At 31.9% G+C, this 18,699-nt stretch overlaps 4 protein-coding genes across 5 annotated transcripts; 2 read left to right on the top strand and 2 right to left on the bottom strand.

The window, feature by feature from the left end:
* Nucleotides 1-790: 790 nt before the first annotated feature.
* LOC127263521 (uncharacterized) lies at nt 791-3,086 on the bottom strand. The gene has a single exon (XM_051292599.1). The coding sequence runs from the start codon at nt 2,332-2,334 to the stop codon at nt 1,036-1,038; it is 1,299 nt and encodes a 432-aa protein (XP_051148556.1). The 5' UTR covers nt 2,335-3,086; the 3' UTR covers nt 791-1,035.
* A 1,069-nt stretch (nt 3,087-4,155) lies between these two features.
* LOC127263598 (putative germin-like protein 2-1) lies at nt 4,156-5,021 on the top strand. The gene is made up of 2 exons (XM_051292702.1): nt 4,156-4,285; nt 4,369-5,021. Exons 1-2 carry the CDS (start codon nt 4,156-4,158, stop codon nt 4,902-4,904), a joined length of 666 nt encoding a protein of 221 aa, XP_051148659.1. The 3' UTR covers nt 4,905-5,021.
* A 120-nt stretch (nt 5,022-5,141) lies between these two features.
* On the bottom strand, nt 5,142-8,080 carry LOC127263522 (actin). Of its 2 annotated transcripts, none has more exons than XM_051292600.1 (5): nt 7,922-8,080; nt 7,192-7,267; nt 6,677-7,070; nt 5,691-6,304; nt 5,142-5,516 (listed from the first exon to the last, which is right to left on the bottom strand). In XM_051292600.1, the coding sequence occupies exons 2-5, from the start codon at nt 7,249-7,251 to the stop codon at nt 5,451-5,453; spliced, it is 1,134 nt and encodes a 377-aa protein (XP_051148557.1). In that variant the 5' UTR covers nt 7,252-7,267; nt 7,922-8,080; the 3' UTR covers nt 5,142-5,450. The 2 variants fall into 2 exon arrangements, with proteins under 2 accessions (XP_051148557.1, XP_051148558.1); XM_051292601.1 differs by having other exon boundaries at nt 7,926-8,077.
* Nucleotides 8,081-13,631: 5,551 nt separating this feature from the next.
* Nucleotides 13,632-14,967, top strand: LOC127264171 (uncharacterized). Its single transcript, XM_051293598.1, has one exon. The coding sequence runs from the start codon at nt 13,799-13,801 to the stop codon at nt 14,816-14,818; it is 1,020 nt and encodes a 339-aa protein (XP_051149555.1). The 5' UTR covers nt 13,632-13,798; the 3' UTR covers nt 14,819-14,967.
* The last annotated feature ends 3,732 nt before the right edge of the window (nt 14,968-18,699 follow it).

The following is an 18,699-nucleotide window of genomic DNA, read 5'->3' as shown; positions in this document are numbered from 1 at the left end:
CTATATTACTATAAAACTACCATTTTTCATTATTATTACACAATTGTCACTAATTTTACACTAATACACTCACTAGGACAAAAAAGTCTTTTACTCGTACTTTTTACCCACTACCAATATAATATCAATATTTCTTAAATCTCAGCCCATACTATAATTTTGGGACGGACAGAGTATAATACTCCCTCCGTCCCTTACAAAGTTTACATTTACTTTTGAGCGGTGTTTAAGAAATAATAGTATTTTAATTGTAGTGAGCAGTTAAAAGTAATGTAATGACATTTTTGTCCTTACTTTTTTTTTTTTTTTTTTGGTAAAAGTAACGATGTGATGTAAAGTAATGATATTTGTGAAAAAAAAAAGTAAGGTATTTAATGAAATGTTAACTTTGTAATTGAACGTCCCAAAAAAAATATGTAAGCTTTGTAACTGGACGGAGAGAGTATATCATATACTATCAAAATATGTGTGATATATTACATTGAAATTACCATTGAATATAGACTACTTTTATATATATTGAAATTACCATTAAATATAGACAGACTAACTCTTTTTTCTTTTCTTTTTTTTTTCTTATCAAGACGTGAAAATCCGTAGCTGTAGCTGCTACGGAAAGTGCCGAACCTAAATATAGACCGACTACTTTCTTTATATGTGTTATATATTATAATGAAATTACCATTAAATATAGACTACTTTCTTTATAAACATACTTATAGATAGATATTACCATCGTAAGATACATATTTAGCAAATCAATATCAGATGCTTCATGAGAAATCAGACAGCATATGCCACATAAAACGTATATAGATAGATAGACAGACAGATAAATTACAAGCAACAACATATGGTTAAAGTTAAACTACAAAACTGGAAACATTCTTAGATACGATATAATGCCCATACCAGCTAAAGCTACCTGGAAAGAAAACTAACCATTTCTGTAGAGCCTTCCGGCCGCGGCGACGACGATGACGACGACGACAATAGAAATATAACGATCAACATGTACCCAATCGAATTCCATGATCAGTTCAACCTTCTTCTCCTCGGCGCGCGGGAGTCACCGCTGTCCACATCTGAAATTCTCGACGCATCATTTCTTCTCCTGGAAGACGAAGTAGAAAGCGAAACTGTCGAATCAATTTCAACGGCATTATCGACTGTTTGGCTCTCCGAATGTATAACAGCAGCAATGCTCGATAGAGAATCCCTATCGTCGACAGGGAGAGGTAGCTCCTGATTTCTATCGACAGGGTTTCCATGGAAGTACGATTCAACCAACCTCTCAGCAACGAGGCTCTCGGCAGAGTTCACAACGGACGTAAGGTTAGAAATCGTGGCAGCCCGATGAGAATTCGACCTGCGAAGCAACAGTGATGAAAAACGACGATTATCCCTCATGTCATAGCCGAGATTTCCCGTCGCAGTTTCCGTCAAATCGATCACATTATCCGGCGGCGCCACGGGACCCCTTTCTCTTCGAATTCCTCTCGAAGTCAAGAATCTGTTCAGCAGCACGTTGCTTCTCTCCGGCGAGTCGTGAGCGGCGTCGGGACTCCGGGACTGCATTAGCGACAATTCCCTACTTAAATCGAACGTATTCCCCAAACGCCGAATCATTTCCTCCATCGGAATAAACGCAGTCCTCTGAATAGTCTGCCTCCAGCTCTCAATTCGTCGGGCTTGCGGCCTGACTGGAATTTTCATATTAGAATCAATTTCTGGCTCGGGATTAACATTCCCACGGCCGTAAATTGGCGTCACACTTTTTGTAGTAACCTCGCCCTTGCAAACAGGGCATTCCTTGGCATCGGAATGATGATGCAACCACTGGTAAAGACATGGCCAGCAAAATAAATGGCCGCAGCAAGTAACAACCGGATCCTTAGCTAAATCTAAGCATATATTGCAATCAAAGAAACTCCCGTCATCGCCATTACCTTTGCCACCATCTTTCTTCTTACATGGGACCTCGTCTTCATCAAAACCACCACCATTTTCACAGATTTTAGCTACCTCGACAGGCCGTTCCTCAGAAGCCACACTACCCTCGCCAGTTTGGGGTGCACTGTCGCCGATTAATTCCAGCGCGAGATTTTGTGTTTCGGGGGGAATAGGAAGTTCCCTCCATAACGATCTCCGCCACCGTTGACTCCTGTGTCCGACAACACCCCTAATTCTATGAGCTGGATCATCTAACCAATCCTCCAAATCCACAGTAACATTACCATAAGATCCTGATGTAGGCTCTCTATCATCATTAGAATTATCACCAGGTCCTAAATTGAGATCAAGGTTCATAGTACCATTGTTCTCTTCCTCCATTTTGCAGACAAATCTCCCACCAAAACAATGGCAATTACAGCAAAAAACAGGGTTTGGACAGATATGTCTAGACAAAACCTTTTAAGGAACAAATGCAAGGCTTAAATGATGAACACGATAAGCAGAATGATAATCACCAGCAAATCAATAGATTTCTAACAGTAGTCCAGAAAAAGGAAAAAACCCTAAGTTTTGCAGGTGAGTCAACCCAATCAGAATACCAGAACTCCATTACTGACGAAGAAAGCAAATTGAAGAACAAGGAGAAGGTAAATTACAAACAGAAGTAAGTACACGATATCCGTTATACAACACCAAAGAAGTATTAAGCAAGCAAGGACCGTCCTGGCTTGAAACAATAAATATCAGTATGACCCAACCCAATAAATTAAGCAGCCATCCCTTCCGATGGAGCAATCAATAAAAATGGAAAAACAGATTCAAACTCGAGGAAACAAAAAAAAATACGAGTGGACTGGAAGAAGAAGAAGATAAGACGAGGAGCAGCGACCACCTCAGGGAATTAGGGTATTAATTTGGAAGAGAGTGATTGAGGGAGCTTAGATGGAGGGTGGAGACAGTGCGTGACATGGAATCGAAGTTCTTCCCTTGATTATTTCTACTCGCAGCAGCTCCCTGCCATGGAAGGAATAGGGATCTGGAGATGCCGAGATGGTGATAATCTGGAGATTTGGAGAGGGAGAGAGAATTGAGATTTGTGTGGAATTAAAACTAGGTTCGCTCAACCATGAGAGAGAAAGGGGGAAAAGACTGAAGGGCGGGTCCCTATCAGTCAGAGGTGGGTCCTGATTTATAGGCCATGGCTGCCTGCTGGCTAGATGCAACGGCATAGCCATGGGCCGCCCAGCTAAGCCAATTCTTGAACTAAGCCAAGTTATTACACTTCAAAAAAAAATCACAGATTCATTCATTCATAAAAAACCATCATCAACACAAAGCCATCATCTTCCTGCTCCAATTGCAGTCTTGATCAGATCTGAATCAAAGCCCCACTGTTTGCTACCCATGAATCTAATAAACCAAACCACAACCCACATACACAGAAATTCAGCACATGTAAAGGGGGACTCAAGAACAAGGAAGGCGAATGGAATGCTTTAGAGTGGTAATACTTAATTTATCAAGAAAATGAATGGTTTCAATGACTACTAGTTAGTTATTTAGTTTTAAGATAGATGAATAGTGAGGTGCAGTGCAGTGCCTGCCTCCCTGCCTGCCACATGGAAATGAACAAGAATGTTTTGAGTCCAATTCCAATTCGAACTACAAAAGGACAAATGAAATCCCATTAATTAATGTATCTGATATCTGCAATTTCTTGCTCTAGGAAAAAAGAAAATACATGATCTCAGTAGGCATAAGTCATTGATCAAATTCAGGAACTTAAAAGATCATATATAGCCAAACATACAGCCAACCATTGTCATTATTATTATTATTATTATTATTATTATTAGACGACGATTCCATAACTTGTAATAAGAACACCCCAATACAACAGCTAATTAGGAAGTGAATATTTTTCAGTCTCCTTGAACAAACAGTACAAGCCATATATATGTATCCACATTTCTTCTGTTTTTTTAACTACTTCAGAAAGAATCAATCAACAAGCCACAGGCCGGCCGGCAGCATTAATATTAGTTTCCGGGCCGGGACCAAAAATAATATTTTTCTTAAAATTCTTACCCAAAATGGCCACACCTTCTAATCTGGTTTGATTAGTATATAAGAAGGGGCTATCCATCCACACCATGTCCATCAGCAGCAGCAGCAGCTCGGCACAGCACCTCCTTAAGAATGGCTGCAATTGTTCTTCACCACCACCACTTGTGCTTAATAGCTTTCGGTTTTTTCTACATCGCCTTTGCCTTTGCCTTCGAGCCTAGTCCTTTGCAAGATTTCTGCGTCGCAGATGCCTTCAACGCAGGTAAAGAATTAACTATCTAACTAATCGATCATGCATTTTATTCCTTCAATGCAACTTAACCATATTCTTGGTTGGATCTGCAGTGAGAGTGAATGGGTTAGCCTGCAAGAACCCTGCATCTGTTCAAGCCAGTGATTTCTCCTTCAGTGGGCTGCACCTGCCGGGGAACACATCGAATGCTGTTGGCTCCTGGGTGACCCCAGTTTCGGCAGCCCAACTTCCAGGGCTGAATACACTGGGAATCTCTATGGTGCGCATAGACTACGCTCCGTGGGGAATCAATCCTCCTCACACTCACCCCAGAGCTACTGAAATCTTGACAGTCCTCGAAGGCACCCTCAATGTTGGATTCATCACCTCCAACCCTGAAAACAGATTAATCACAAAACAACTAGTGAAGGGTGATGTGTTTGTGTTTCCAGTAGGACTGGTTCACTTCCAGCAGAATGTGGGAACCAAGAATGCTGTTGCCATAGCTGCCCTGAGTAGCCAGAATCCGGGAGTGATCACCATTGCCAATGCAGTCTTTGGATCTAAGCCCGATGTTAGCTCCGACGTTCTTGCCAAGGCTTTCCAAGTGGATAAGAGCATTGTGCAGCAGCTCCAGTGGAAGTTCTAGTTCTAGTTCTAAAATCCAACAAAACTTCTTCTTATATCGGGCCTTAGCCACCCCCATTGCTTTCTTTCTTTCTATATGTGTGTTTGTTGTTTTGCCGTCAAGTGAATTTGTTTGCAATAAAATTCTGTGATCTCAAGTAACTCGTATAGTCGTATTCCCTATCTCACCGTTTTGATTTTAGCTCGAAAGCTTCAAATGGATGGAATACATCAATGCAAATCATCAAAGAAAACAACATTTCCAAGGATAAAAAGCTTGCACTGAATAAAAATGAAGCAACTACATAAGAACACAAGAATCCGACACGCATTGATTGTCAAATACAAGACACATATGTATGGATCCTTCATCAAGACTCAAATCACAATACCACGAAAAAGAACTTAAATATATATATATAAATATAAAGCATACGGGGGACTCTCTACGCCATAATACTTATAAGAATATTGTTTTCATGTCCAAAAAAGAAAAAAGGAAATCATGTAGGAAGCAGTGATTAGCACAAACCACCTCATCAATCTTTTTAGCTCCGGAGCATTCATTTTAGAAGCATTTCCTGTGGACAATTGATGGCCCGGATTCATCATACTCAGCCTTGGCGATCCACATCTGCATTCCAAACACAATATCATTCAGCACAAATTCTCAAAGCTCTCATCAAAATCACTTTTTACATTTTTTTTATGTTTTAATAACCAAATCAGCAATCCAGACAAGCCAAACTTTAAAGAATCCAAGAATCAGTAGATAATATGTCGGTATCATGGCAAATATCACACATACCTGCTGGAAAGTGCTCAGAGAGGCCAAAATGGAACCTCCAATCCAAACACTGTACTTCCTCTCAGGAGGAGCCACAACCTTAATCTTCATGCTACTTGGTGCTAGAGCTGTAATCTCCTTGCTCATCCTGTCAGCAATACCTGGGAACATGGTTGTGCCACCACTAAGGACAATGTTGCCATACAGATCCTTCCTGATATCAACGTCGCACTTCATGATAGAATTATAGGTGGTTTCATGAATCCCAGCAGCTTCCATCCCTATAAATGATGGCTGGAAGAGAACCTCAGGGCAGCGGAAACGTTCAGCACCAATAGTGATTACCTGTCCATCAGGCAGTTCATAGTTCTTTTCCACAGAAGAGCTGGTCTTAGATGTCTCTAGCTCTTGTTCATAATCAAGAGCAATGTAAGACAACTTCTCTTTAATGTCCCTCACAATTTCTCGTTCAGCAGTAGTGGTAAATGAATAGCCACGCTCCGTCAATATCTTCATGAGGTAGTCAGTGAGATCACGTCCAGCCAGATCAAGACGTAGGATTGCATGGGGAAGTGCATAACCTTCATAGATGGGGACCGTATGGCTGACACCATCCCCAGAGTCAAGAACAATACCTACAAAGAAAAAGCACAAGCATATATATAATTTGTCATCTCAGCAAAAGCAGCTCGATTTAAAGTGTTGGATTGAATGGCAAATTTTTTTGCAGGCAGATATGTAGCATTAGAATTAAAAATCAAGTTACTCCTAATCCTTGTACCTCATCCAACATTACTTTATGACTCATTGGAATACAGAATTTGGCTCAAGTGGCACATTTATTATCCTAACAAACGATTTCCAGAGGAATATTCCATCTTTGAATCAAATCACGAGGATTTACATCTTTGTATGGGAATTTTTTGTAATATATATAGGAAGATAGAAAACCTAGCTCAGGCATGCATCAGAAGGTAGAACAATCAAATTAGTGCAGCATTCCTTACCAGTTGTACGACCACTGGCATAGAGCGAGAGAACAGCCTGAATGGCAACATACATTGCAGGGGCATTAAAGGTTTCAAACATGATCTGGGTCATCTTTTCACGATTGGCCTTGGGATTGAGAGGAGCTTCTGTCAAGAGAATCGGGTGCTCCTCTGGAGCCACACGAAGTTCATTGTAGAATGTGTGGTGCCAAATCTTTTCCATATCATCCCAATTGCTGACAATGCCATGCTCAATTGGATACTTCAGAGTCAGAATACCTCTCTTGGACTGAGCTTCATCGCCCACATAAGCATCTTTTTGACCCATGCCAACCATAACACCGGTGTGACGAGGACGCCCCACTATGCTAGGGAAGACAGCCCTTGGAGCATCATCTCCAGCAAATCCAGCCTACCATTTATCATAACATCATGAAAAGCAAATGTTCAATCATAACGAGCAAAACTTTATTGTTTCATTCAGGGACACCATGCTGCTATATAACTATTTAAATAAATAATATGTAGATTACCTTGACCATTCCAGTTCCATTGTCGCAAACAAGAGGTTGAATATCCTCACCTTCAGCCATCTCTTAATGTGCTCAACTGAAAATATGAAGATCCATGAGTCTTTAATAAAAGGAAAACAATAATAAAAACTAGTGCCTAACAAAAGAAAACACTACATTTCATCGAGTTTGGTTGCCATGGGCAATAGTCATGCAAGATCTCGTGTTGACTGGTTTCAGAATTCAAAAGGAGACATTGTAATGGATAAACAAATTCAAAAAACATCTAAAATAATGCTCTTTCAAATGATGCACAGATCAAACTCAAGCAAATGGCCTTGGAGAACAAAAACAGCAATTTTGGCCAATACAGATATAAAAGTTCGCGATTTTGGTTAAATTACAACGACTCGATAGGAACACAACTCCTAATTTATCAATCACTATATGCGATCGAAAATCAAGAAGCCTTTTTTTCTAAATCGAGATCCCTGAAACGATCGACAAATCCAATAGCATATTAACTTATGAGCGTGACTCAAAACATACGTTTACAGATCGGCGAATCGAGATCCAGAGAAGCATATAAAAACAGATAGATCTCATCACAATAACACAATAAAAGCAAATCTCCGACAGAAGAATAATGCATCGGGAACAGGCATTGCAAGATCCGAATGTTTTTTTCCTTAAACATGGAATTACGCGATATGAGAGAAGAGAGACAGCAACTTCAAACATAAACACCTACCTACCTAGCGTTGACGCCTTGTCAGAAATGAGTGTCCCGAGTGCCTCTGGTTCCTCTCCTCCTCCTCCCTCTCGTCCCGTGTCCTTTCACTCTCTCTGTCTGTGTGGATCTTGTAATGTATGTATGTATGTATATGTGTTGGTGTTAGAAAAGAGAGGAGATGACGCTGAGCCGCAGACGGAATCGGAAGATCTGGACCGTTCGTTAGGTGATGATTTCTTTGTGTGGAGTGTGGGCCACCATCTATCTCAGACACACACATTCATTCATCAACATTCAATTATCGTCGCTTTTTGAATTCAAAATTAATTTAGTGTGAGGACGGATATGCCCTCGGATTCAGACGCATCTTTCGAGGGTAGTGTTGGAAATCTGCATCAATAAGTACAACTACTATAATAAAAAGATTTGGCATTTTATTTAAATAAAAAATTTTAAATTTAAAAAATTAAAAAACTAATATCCCTGCTAAAAATTGCACAAATTCTATTTGTCACGTATTAATGTAAAATTTGCACAAAATATTAATTTTTTTTCAAAATTGATATTTAATTTTAAATAAATATTTAAATTACACAAATTTTATACAAATAAAAAACATAAAATATTTTAAATAATTTTGTTGAATAAAATAAATAAATGAATCATTGATTATATATTTTTACTAAAAATACAACGAAATATTATATAATTTACCAACTAATAATAATAACACTCCTATGTCTAAAGTATATTTGTTTTATTATTTAATTTATCTATAAAACATTGTTTTGACATCTATATTTGTTGAATTAGCATTTTAAATCAAAATTAATATTTCATCGGTCCTACTTAATTTATCCATTTTATAATTATATAATTATGAATTTTAAATTATGAATAATTATATAATTATACACTTTAATTACAATTTAAAATTTATAATTTTAAAAAAATAATTAAATTATTTAGTCATCTTAATTTTAATCTTAATATATAATTATTTTTATTAAATTATAATTATTTTTACTAATACACTTCTTAATTATTGATTATATAATACCTAAAATTTTGTACCCGAGTTATGGTGGACTAATTAGCTGAGATGGGTGAAGTATTATTCATCATATACGATTTTTAATAAAAATATATTTTTTCATTCTCACAAAATATTATATTAAAATAATATTTAAAGAAAAACTAAATTAAACCTCTCATTTCAAATAAATTTTAAATCATAACCAAACAAACCCTATATTTCTTTTTTTATTTGTTAATATCTCATATGTTTTTTAGACATGTTCTATTTTAATCCAAAAATTACATCGCTAATATAGTTAAAAAAAAAAAAAAGTAATAATAATTTTACCAATATAAAAGCAATTTTAAAATATGACACAAAAAGACATAAAATCCACCTATAATTTCACGAATTTGAGTTAAAATTCTCATTTTTTTCAAAATTGTGGAGATCCTTTATAATTTCATAAACTGTGTGATTAACCCTCCCCTATCATTATTTAATTTGTATTTGATTTACACATGTCAAAATGTAGGGTGTGTTTGTTTGGGGTTTGGATTTTGAGTTGGGATTTGAATAGTAAAAATTTTGAATTTTAATAGTTGTATGATGTGATATAAACAGGGGTTGATGTGATGTTATGAATATAAAATTGATTTTTTTAGTATAATATAAAAAAGGAAAAATAGGTGTTTGATTTGATTTTTTGGGGGAAAAAAATAAAATGAATAATAGAAGTCCACCAAAATTCTTCAAACAAACACACTCGTAATGTATTTCAAAAATTTCATAACTAAACCATCGAAATTACAAATATAATTTTTTTTCTCTTATTTTTAGATTTAAGTAACTATAAGAAGGTTTAATTAACTCTAAGAATGTACTTTATATTCTTGTTGTAAAATTCAATGTATTCTCGAAATTATTACTATCGAAGTTATCTTAATCGTTATCGTTGTCAGCATATTCGTCATTCTCATCTTCACAGTAACATTCAAAGCTATCATCTACTCTTATATTTCGAACTTGAATGTCTACATTCTCCATCATATTCTGCAACATATTCCTTCTCTCATTCAAATGTATATTTACTTTCCTTTTTGAATTGTCATAAAAAAATATTATCATTTTTTTAAGTAAAAAATTATTACACTTTTATACATTTTTTACTATAAAAGAAGAAAATAACAATTATTATTCGCATGACGGAGAGAGTATATGTTATCATCGACCATATTAACATCATCTACCAATAAGGAGAAAAAAAAATTAAAAGTGAGAACATGCCCTACAAATTTACACGTTGCAAAGTGGGAAGAAAACTCATACTTACCAATCATTTGGTCGTAATCTTTGCGTTAAGTGCACACTTTCGGGTAGCGACTGCAAGTTCTCATATCATAAAAAAAAAAAAAAAAAAAAAACATACACGGCACCAAAAGTTGCACCAATGAATCCATGCTCAAAATCTAGCTCATAGTTTGTAGATTGTTGTTCGTATTGTTGTCCATCCTTGTTCATTCGGTTCGACGTAGCAGTTGTAGGCGGTGGAGGTGGTGGTGGCTGCAGTAACAAAGTGGCGGCAGCTCATTCGTTCTTTTTATTCGGCGGCGGCAGCTCCTCCAATTTCTTCCTCTTTTCTTTTCCGTTAGTGGCGGGGCAGCGGCAACAACAATGATCTACGGTGGTGAGAAGATTATACATTTTTTTTAAAAAAAAAAAAAAAAAAAGAAGAAGAAGAAGAAGAAGAAGAAATAATAATAATTGCTTAGAAAATTTTGAGACAATTATCAATAATAATCGAGTTTGCAACCTCGAATTCAGTTTTGGAATAGCTCTGGAATTTCCCAGACCGACTAGTTTTACTCCTCGGGTGTATCTGGTGGAATCTCAGAAGTTTAAAAAAATAGGTTCGAAAATTGTTCAAAATTCCGAATCAATATTCCGAGGCTAATTTGATAGATTCTATGTTGTTCAAATCAATTTCAAATTTCAAGTATTTTGAATTCCTCTAATGAGTTTTTGACCAGTTCTAAGTATATTTCTAGTTTGATACATAAAATGGTCTTATTTAAAAAGAAAATGTTAGAACAACTACCAAACAAATCCTTAGGAAATGATTGAATATGAAGTTATTTTAGAATTGTATTACTTCCTCCGTCTCACAAGTCATTGGTTTTTTTTTCTTATTAATATTTAAATATTAATTATTATATAAATACGTAGTACAATTAAGAGAAAAAAAGATAAAAATATGTTTATTAATCTCTACATTTGTAGAGTAAATTATTCAAATACAAATAATATTTTTAATGTTAAATATAATGAGACAAAAATTAAATGATAACCAAGCGGGATAGAGGGAATACTATTTTAACAATCCCATTTAAATATGTAAAGGGTTAATAGGTGAATCATCTTGATTTTTGTTATACAAATAAATTTAATTAATTAAGTAACATATAACATCATAAATTATATAAATTTAATCAAAACTGTTTTATTTATATATTCCTCCACACAAAAATAATATTATTTATTTATTTATATTATAGAAAATTTTATGTTAATTATAAATAAATAAAAATATTTTTTTTTTTACTTTTATTATAAGAAAATTTATTGTCTACGAAATAATATACATATTGTATATATTCTTTATGGCTATATAATTTTTAAAATTTTTAAAATTTTTAAATATATATTATAAATATTTTAATAATTATATTAAATTTATTTTAAATTATTAATATTATTAATTATATAAAAAATAATATCATAATTAACTACTCTCTTCCCTTCTTCCCACAGGATTAGTCCATTTCTTTTTTTTTTTTACTGTCCACGTTAATAGTTTCAATTAGATTTTAACTATATTTTATAACTATTGACACTCATATTTTTAAGTTTTGTTAGATAATTAAATTTGAGTTTAAAATAATAAAATTGTAATTTGAATCAATTATTTAATATTATATAAATATATATTGATATAATATTTTGATTTTAGAATAATTTTTAATGTAATAAAAAATAATACGTACTTAATTTAATATATTCGAAAGAAAAAATTAACGAATAATAAAATCTGAATTCGAAAGAAAAAATTAACGAATAATAAAATTTAAATTTGAATTTTGTTTCTTCCTAAAAATAAAAATAATTACATAATAAAATTTTAAATTTTAAATTTTTATAATTATTTAATGTAGTATAAATATACGTTACCATGATGTTTAAATGTTAATGTCAATTTTACTGTAAATTAAAAAATAAAAATTGAAAATTAATTTTATATTTTATATGAAAAGTAAAATTTATATTTGATTTTTTCGTTCGGAAAATAAAAATAAAAAATATATTCACCCATCACAGTTATTTCATCTTCTTAGTATAGAAGAAAATCAATCAATATTATCTAGAGTAAAGTTTTTTGAAATTTTTTATGTAAAATATTGCTTAAATTAAAACTTTTATAGTTATTTTATATTTTTATTGTTAATTATATTTATTTTTATTTTTATGTTGGCTTCATCTCATTTTTCTTTGGTACCTACAGCAAAGATTGGAGGTATTTGGCTCCAAAACGGGATTGGGATTTTAAATATTGAAAAATTATAATAAATAAAAAAATATTATTTATTTATTTATATTATTTAATTGCTTGTATTATTTTATAATTGGTAAAATATTCTTTGGATGCATAATAATTTAATATAAAAAATTTAAATAAAAAATATTTCAAATTTTATTTTTTCGGTTATCTAATAAAAAATAATTAAAATAAATTTGCATAACAAATATTAAATCAAATTAATTAACTAGATAATATTCCTTCAGTCCTAAACACCCTACAATATTTTCTTTTTTATTTGTCCAAATTTAGAAATAATTAATAATATTTATATACATATATTAATATATATTTCACTTTATCCCATCACTTCTCTCAAATAAAAAAACGAATAATCATTTCTCTTTCCAATCACATATCTCAGTATCCAATACTCCCCACCTAAATTTTCGTGCAAAACACAAATGTTGTTTAGATTTGAACAGTTGTATAATATGATATAAATATGTATTGATGTAATATTTTTGTTGGGACTGGGTCACTCGGGACTTACAAGGTGTAAAATTTTCTCCATAACTTCCGATATGGGACTTGAGTTTGCACCCCAATAATTTTAATATAAAAAATAAAAATAAGTAAGTAAATTTAAAATTCAATCACCAAACAGACACACCTACTGGACCCTACTTAGCCCAACTTGAATTATTAGAGGCAAATTCAAAATTTGAAATTAAACACAATTTAGCAAGTTATTGATGACCTGATGAGTGCATATAAATAAAAATATTTTTTAAATTAGCAAATCAATCAATTTGTCCATTTTTCCTAATATATATATATATATATTTAATTTAAGGTTGAAAAGGTCCAAATAACATATAAAATATTTAAATTTTGCCCACAACTCTTCACTCACACGCGTAATTAATTATTGATTAAAATTTAGCTTGAATTTCAAATTATACACTAACTTAAAACGCTTTCCTTATTAATTTCAAAATTCAAAATTAAATCACAATCGAATCCGTCATATTCATAATCATACAGAAAACCCCACCCGAACCTAATTCCAATTCCGAGCCTAAATCCGAACCTAATTCCAACCTCCCCCTACATCGTTGGTATTTACCATTAATTTCGTTTATTCGTTGTTCTACTGGTTCTTCTTCTTCGTCTATATGTACGCACGCAGATCCCGTCCCCATTTCCCATCTGAATTCTGAAGCTTAACTGCTACAACACCTACTGCTGCAAAGCTCAACAACATTCGCTTGATTGCTTGATTGCTTCGTCTCCTTCACCTATGAAGGCTTCAATCAAGTTTAGGGATGAACAGGCGCCGTTGATGAGGGCTAAAGTCCCTCTCAACATTCTCAATTTGCCATTCCAGTCTGGGGTTTCCGCCGGCGAATCCAAGGAGTTATCTCTAAATCTCAGCACGTTCTTCGATTCCGGTCCTTCTCTCAAATTCTCCTACCGTCCGAATGATTCCCACAACCCTTTCAGCTTTGTTTTCAAAACGGGGATCGGGAATTTCGGCTCCCCCAACAAAAGCCCTCTCACCATGAGCGCCGAATTTAACCTAATTGGAAATCAGAACCCTAGCTTCTTCATCCACTTCAAGCCCGATTTCGGCGATTTCTCCCTCAAGAAATCGCATTCATCGGGGCTTGTCAAGGGATTTGGGGAGAAATTGAGCGGCGGAGCTGTTGGGGAGGACAATTTCATCAACAACGGGTATTTGAAGGGGACTGGTTTTCTTCCGGTGACGGTTGAATCGAAGGCCGCGGCGGGGCAGGCGTTGGGTCGGCTGGTCAAAGGTACGGAAATGAGCGCCAAAACAGCCATGCCACTGCGGGATTTCGCGGTGGTGAACTGCCGATGGGGGCTTAGGTTTCCACCACAGGAGGCGGCGATGGCGGATGAAATGGACGCTGTGGTGGTGGGGAGGAAGGGGAGCAATCGGATGGCTGGGATTAGGCTGCCGCTGTTGGTGATGAACAAAATTGGGATAGAACACGTGAGTAAATCAAATTCGAAGGGGAAGAAATCGGGGGGCGATGATACGTATGAGAATCTTGGGAAGATGTGTACAGAGGTGAAGAAACAGCTGGAGGTAATCCAAGGTGAGAATGGGTTGTTGAGTAAGGCGCTGAGTGAATTGAGATCAGATATGGCTGCCGGAAAAATGGAGTTTCTGCTGTCTGATCCTCAACGGGAGAAGTATCCGAGGAGCAGTGGGGATAAGAAGTCATTGTCGGCGGCGGCGGCAGAAGCTGGCAAAGAAGCTAACAATGGATTGAAAGGTGCACAAAATAAATGATTGATTTGTGTTTGTGTTTGTGTTTGTCCATTGATTCATATATGGATGGGCATTGAGTTTTGATCAAGCTTGTTGCTTTCTTTATTGAAACGAATCATGTCATGCCTGAGCTTCATCTATCTATCTATCTATCTATCTGGTTTTGCTTTTGATCTTGAGCAGCAGTAATAATAGATTGTAATTATGTTAAAGATGAACAGTCGATGGATTGATGCAAGGTGTTTAGGGTGTGTTTGTTCGTGGCTTTTGGTTTTTTGTTTTAATAAAAAGTTTTGATTTAATATAATATAAATAGATATTGATTAATGTTTTGAATTTAAAATAAATATTTAATATAATAGTATAAATTAAGAAAAATAATTGTTTGAAACAATTTGAATAGCAACTTTGTTCATAAGGATTTTGTTGGACTTTTAAAATGTAAGTGTATTCAATCAAAGATTTTTAAAAGTTTTTAAAAAGACTAGAGGTATTCAATACAGAAGTTTTTTTAAAAATTCCCAAGTATTCGATTTTCAAAATCTATGGATTTTAATGGAAATTTGTGAAAATTTTGTATAGTATAAAATATGTTTGATGGATTCTTAAAATTATTATTATTATTATTATTATTATTATTATTATTGTTGTTGTTGTTATTTTTTTTATTGTATAAGAGATAAATAATATGATAATATTTATTAATATTATTATAATTTTTAATAAAAATAATAATTAAAAATTAAAATATATTAGCAAATTATCATTTTTTTAAATATATTTTTTTATATTATAAATATAATTTTAAAAAATATTATTATCATAATAAATATGTATTATTATCGTCTTTTCTTTTCAATTGTCGAATATAATATATTGTCATTTCGGTATTATTTTTCTTTTTCAATTATCGAATATAATATATTTTTATTCCGATGTCATTCTTCTTTTTCAATTATCGAATATATTATATTGTCATTCTGATGACAGTGAAATAAATATTTTAATAATATATATTTTTCGTTGAACGTTAATTTATATTTATTTATTTATTTATTTTAATATTTCATAAATTATGTTTTTTATTTTATTTATATATGTATTTATTTTTTATGTAAAAAAGTTGTACTCCTTCCATCCCGATGCAAAGTTGCCGTTTACTTTTTATTATTTGGACGTAGATTTTTGGATATTAGTATTATAATGAATTGTAGCGAAAAAAACAGAAATGCCCATATTAGTATTTTGTAATACAAAAGTGATTATATTTGTGTAATATAGTGTAAGTTGGAGTGTAAGTTGGAATGATATTTATTATGTTAAGTAGACAGTACAATTACTAAATTAGAAAATAGTAACATTAACGGATAGAAATGAAAAATGATAACCTTTCATTGAGACATAAATAATAATAATAACTAATAAATAAATATAAAACTAATTTGATATATTGAATGATAATATAATACTAAAATTATAAAATTTAAAATATTAATATATAACATAGTAGTGTTACATATGTTACCATGCTTCTATGTTATTAATAATTAATATTAAATTTTATTTTATAAAAATATAATAATATATAATAATTTATAAATATATTACATTTATAAAACTTGTGTTTTAATAGTATATAAGTAACTTTAATTATAAATATATTATATCTATAAAATTTGTGTTTGATATAAATTTATATAATTATATATATTCATAAAAAGATTATTCTACAGTCTCAAGACATTTATATAAATTCATAAAGAATTCAATTAAATCTATAAAAATTCATGTAAATCAATTACTAAAATCTACCGTAGACTCCCAAAAATTCATAAAATTTTTAAAATAAAAAAAATAAAATCCATTAAAATTTCAATTGAATACACATCCGATAGTGCCACGTGGAAAACAGAAGATAGCAAACATGTTCAAATGGACTAAAATAGATAGACGATAGAAAAAATGCAATAAACAAATGAGAAAGAGCTCCTCAAGTTTGCTGATACATATATTTGAATTTGAATTTGAAGTGTTACAGGTGACAGGTTCGTATGTACGTTATTATTATTATTTATTTATTTATTTTTTTGATCGGTACTAAAAAAATATACGCACTACATAAATCCCCGATCAAATTTAATACCCTCTAAATTAGATACGCACTGCATAAATTCCCAATCAAATTTAATATCCTCTAAATTAGATCTGACAAGCAAGTCATACTAAGCGAACCATGTGTGACCTATATTGTCAGGAGTTTGAACATATAATCTCACAGTCAGTCAGAAGTCATACGTTATTATTTGCTTAGATTGAAATTCAATAAGACACAATCAATTGAAATTCAGGCCCAGTTTTGTTGCTTTGAATTTATCTGATACTAAAGTAAAACCCTCCTTAATTATTAAATCGATTACCATTTACCATTAATTTCTTTTTAATGAATAACATATATATATATTTATTTTAATATTAGTTATTATATAAAAATATAATACAAATCTAAAAAAAATAAAAATAAAAATACTTATATTAGTATCTTATAATATTATTATCCTTATAACGGAATGGAAGAGTATTAAAAATCAAATTTATATTTAAAACATTACATCACATATTTATATTATATCATATAATTATTTTAATATAAATTTTTACTATTTAAATTCAACTAAAATTCAAACTTCTCAAACAAACGCACCCTTATTTCAAATTTAAATACATATATTATTCAAGATTACAATTCAATAAATTCAATATTTTGAAGAAAGTTCTAGCACACTATTTCCTCAACCAACCTAGGAAAAAATATACAATTAAATATTAATTTTTTTATTTAAACAATATTTTTATTAGATTACACGTTTATTTCTATCATATTAAATGTATATTTAAATAAAGCTATTAGTATTATTATATAAATAAAATGTTAATGTAAAAACAATTCAAAATTTAAAATAAAAAATCCAATCACACATATGGACAGTCGCACCGTAAAAAGACGTCCAAACACGCAATGCCACGCGCACCAGCCAATGAATGTTGTAAGGGTGTGTTTGTTTTGGCTTTGGATTTTGAGCTGAGATTTGAATAGTAAAAATTTTGAATTTGAATAGTTGTATGATGTGAGATAAATAGGTGTTGATGTATTTTGAATGTAAAATTGATTTTTAGTATAATATAAAAAATGAAAAATAGGTATTTGATTTGATATTTTTGGGGGAAAAAATGAGATGAATAGTGTAAATCCAATCCAATCCCCAAAACAAACACACCCTTAAGTAGTTTATCTTACTCCATTTTTCTTCATTTTTCTCAATCTTTTTTATAAATAAAATACTCTCTTCGTTCATCACATCCGTTTACTTTTTACACGTAGATTTTAATATATTAATATTATATTAATACGTGGTACAACTGATATACATAAAGACTATTATACCCCTTAACATTTATTATATTAAGTGATATTATTTGATGACATTTGTATAAAGAATGAAGTAATTTTATATTTTAGTGGAAAATATATTTATTGAAAAAAAAAGAAATTGATACATTTGCGATGGACAGACTAAAAATAAAAGTAAAAAAACTAAATTATCTTTATTAGTATTGCATGATACTCTCTCCGTCCCACATAATTTGTCCATATTTTTTATTTTCATTCGTCCAACATAAATTGTCCTTCAATTTTTTGGAAATTGATTATATATTTTAATCATATTTGATTTTTTTTATAATTTTAATTAAATTATTTAGTTATCTTACTTTATCTAAATTCAAGTATCTACACTAATAGACGAAAAGAGTATAAAAATAATAATATTTGTATAATATATTATAAATTGTAAAGGTATTTATAATATTAAATAGATAAAAAATTAAATATTTGTTATCAATAG

The sequence above is a fragment of the Andrographis paniculata genome, unplaced genomic scaffold (genome assembly GCF_009805555.1).
Source record: "Andrographis paniculata isolate CXL003 unplaced genomic scaffold, ASM980555v1 Contig69END, whole genome shotgun sequence".
Classification (NCBI taxonomy): Eukaryota; Viridiplantae; Streptophyta; class Magnoliopsida; order Lamiales; family Acanthaceae; genus Andrographis; species Andrographis paniculata.
Note: the sequence above shows the minus strand (reverse complement) of the source record. Positions and strands in the feature narration are given on the sequence as shown.

Excerpts from the sequence above, each read along its gene's own strand:
- LOC127263522 (XM_051292600.1), bottom strand. The coding sequence starts at position 7,251 with ATGGCTGAAGGTGAGGATATTCAACCTCTTGTTTGCGACAATGGAACT. Across the intron at positions 7,071-7,191 it reads ATGGAACTGGAATGGTCAAG|GCTGGATTTGCTGGAGATGA; the intron begins GTAATCTACATA and ends GATAAATGGTAG. Across the intron at positions 6,305-6,676 it reads TGCCAGTGGTCGTACAACTG|GTATTGTTCTTGACTCTGGG; the intron begins GTAAGGAATGCT and ends TTTTCTTTGTAG.
- LOC127263598 (XM_051292702.1), top strand. The coding sequence starts at position 4,156 with ATGGCTGCAATTGTTCTTCACCACCACCACTTGTGCTTAATAGCTTTC. Across the intron at positions 4,286-4,368 it reads CGCAGATGCCTTCAACGCAG|TGAGAGTGAATGGGTTAGCC; the intron begins GTAAAGAATTAA and ends TTGGATCTGCAG.
- LOC127264171 (XM_051293598.1), top strand. The coding sequence starts at position 13,799 with ATGAAGGCTTCAATCAAGTTTAGGGATGAACAGGCGCCGTTGATGAGG.
- LOC127263521 (XM_051292599.1), bottom strand. The coding sequence starts at position 2,334 with ATGGAGGAAGAGAACAATGGTACTATGAACCTTGATCTCAATTTAGGA.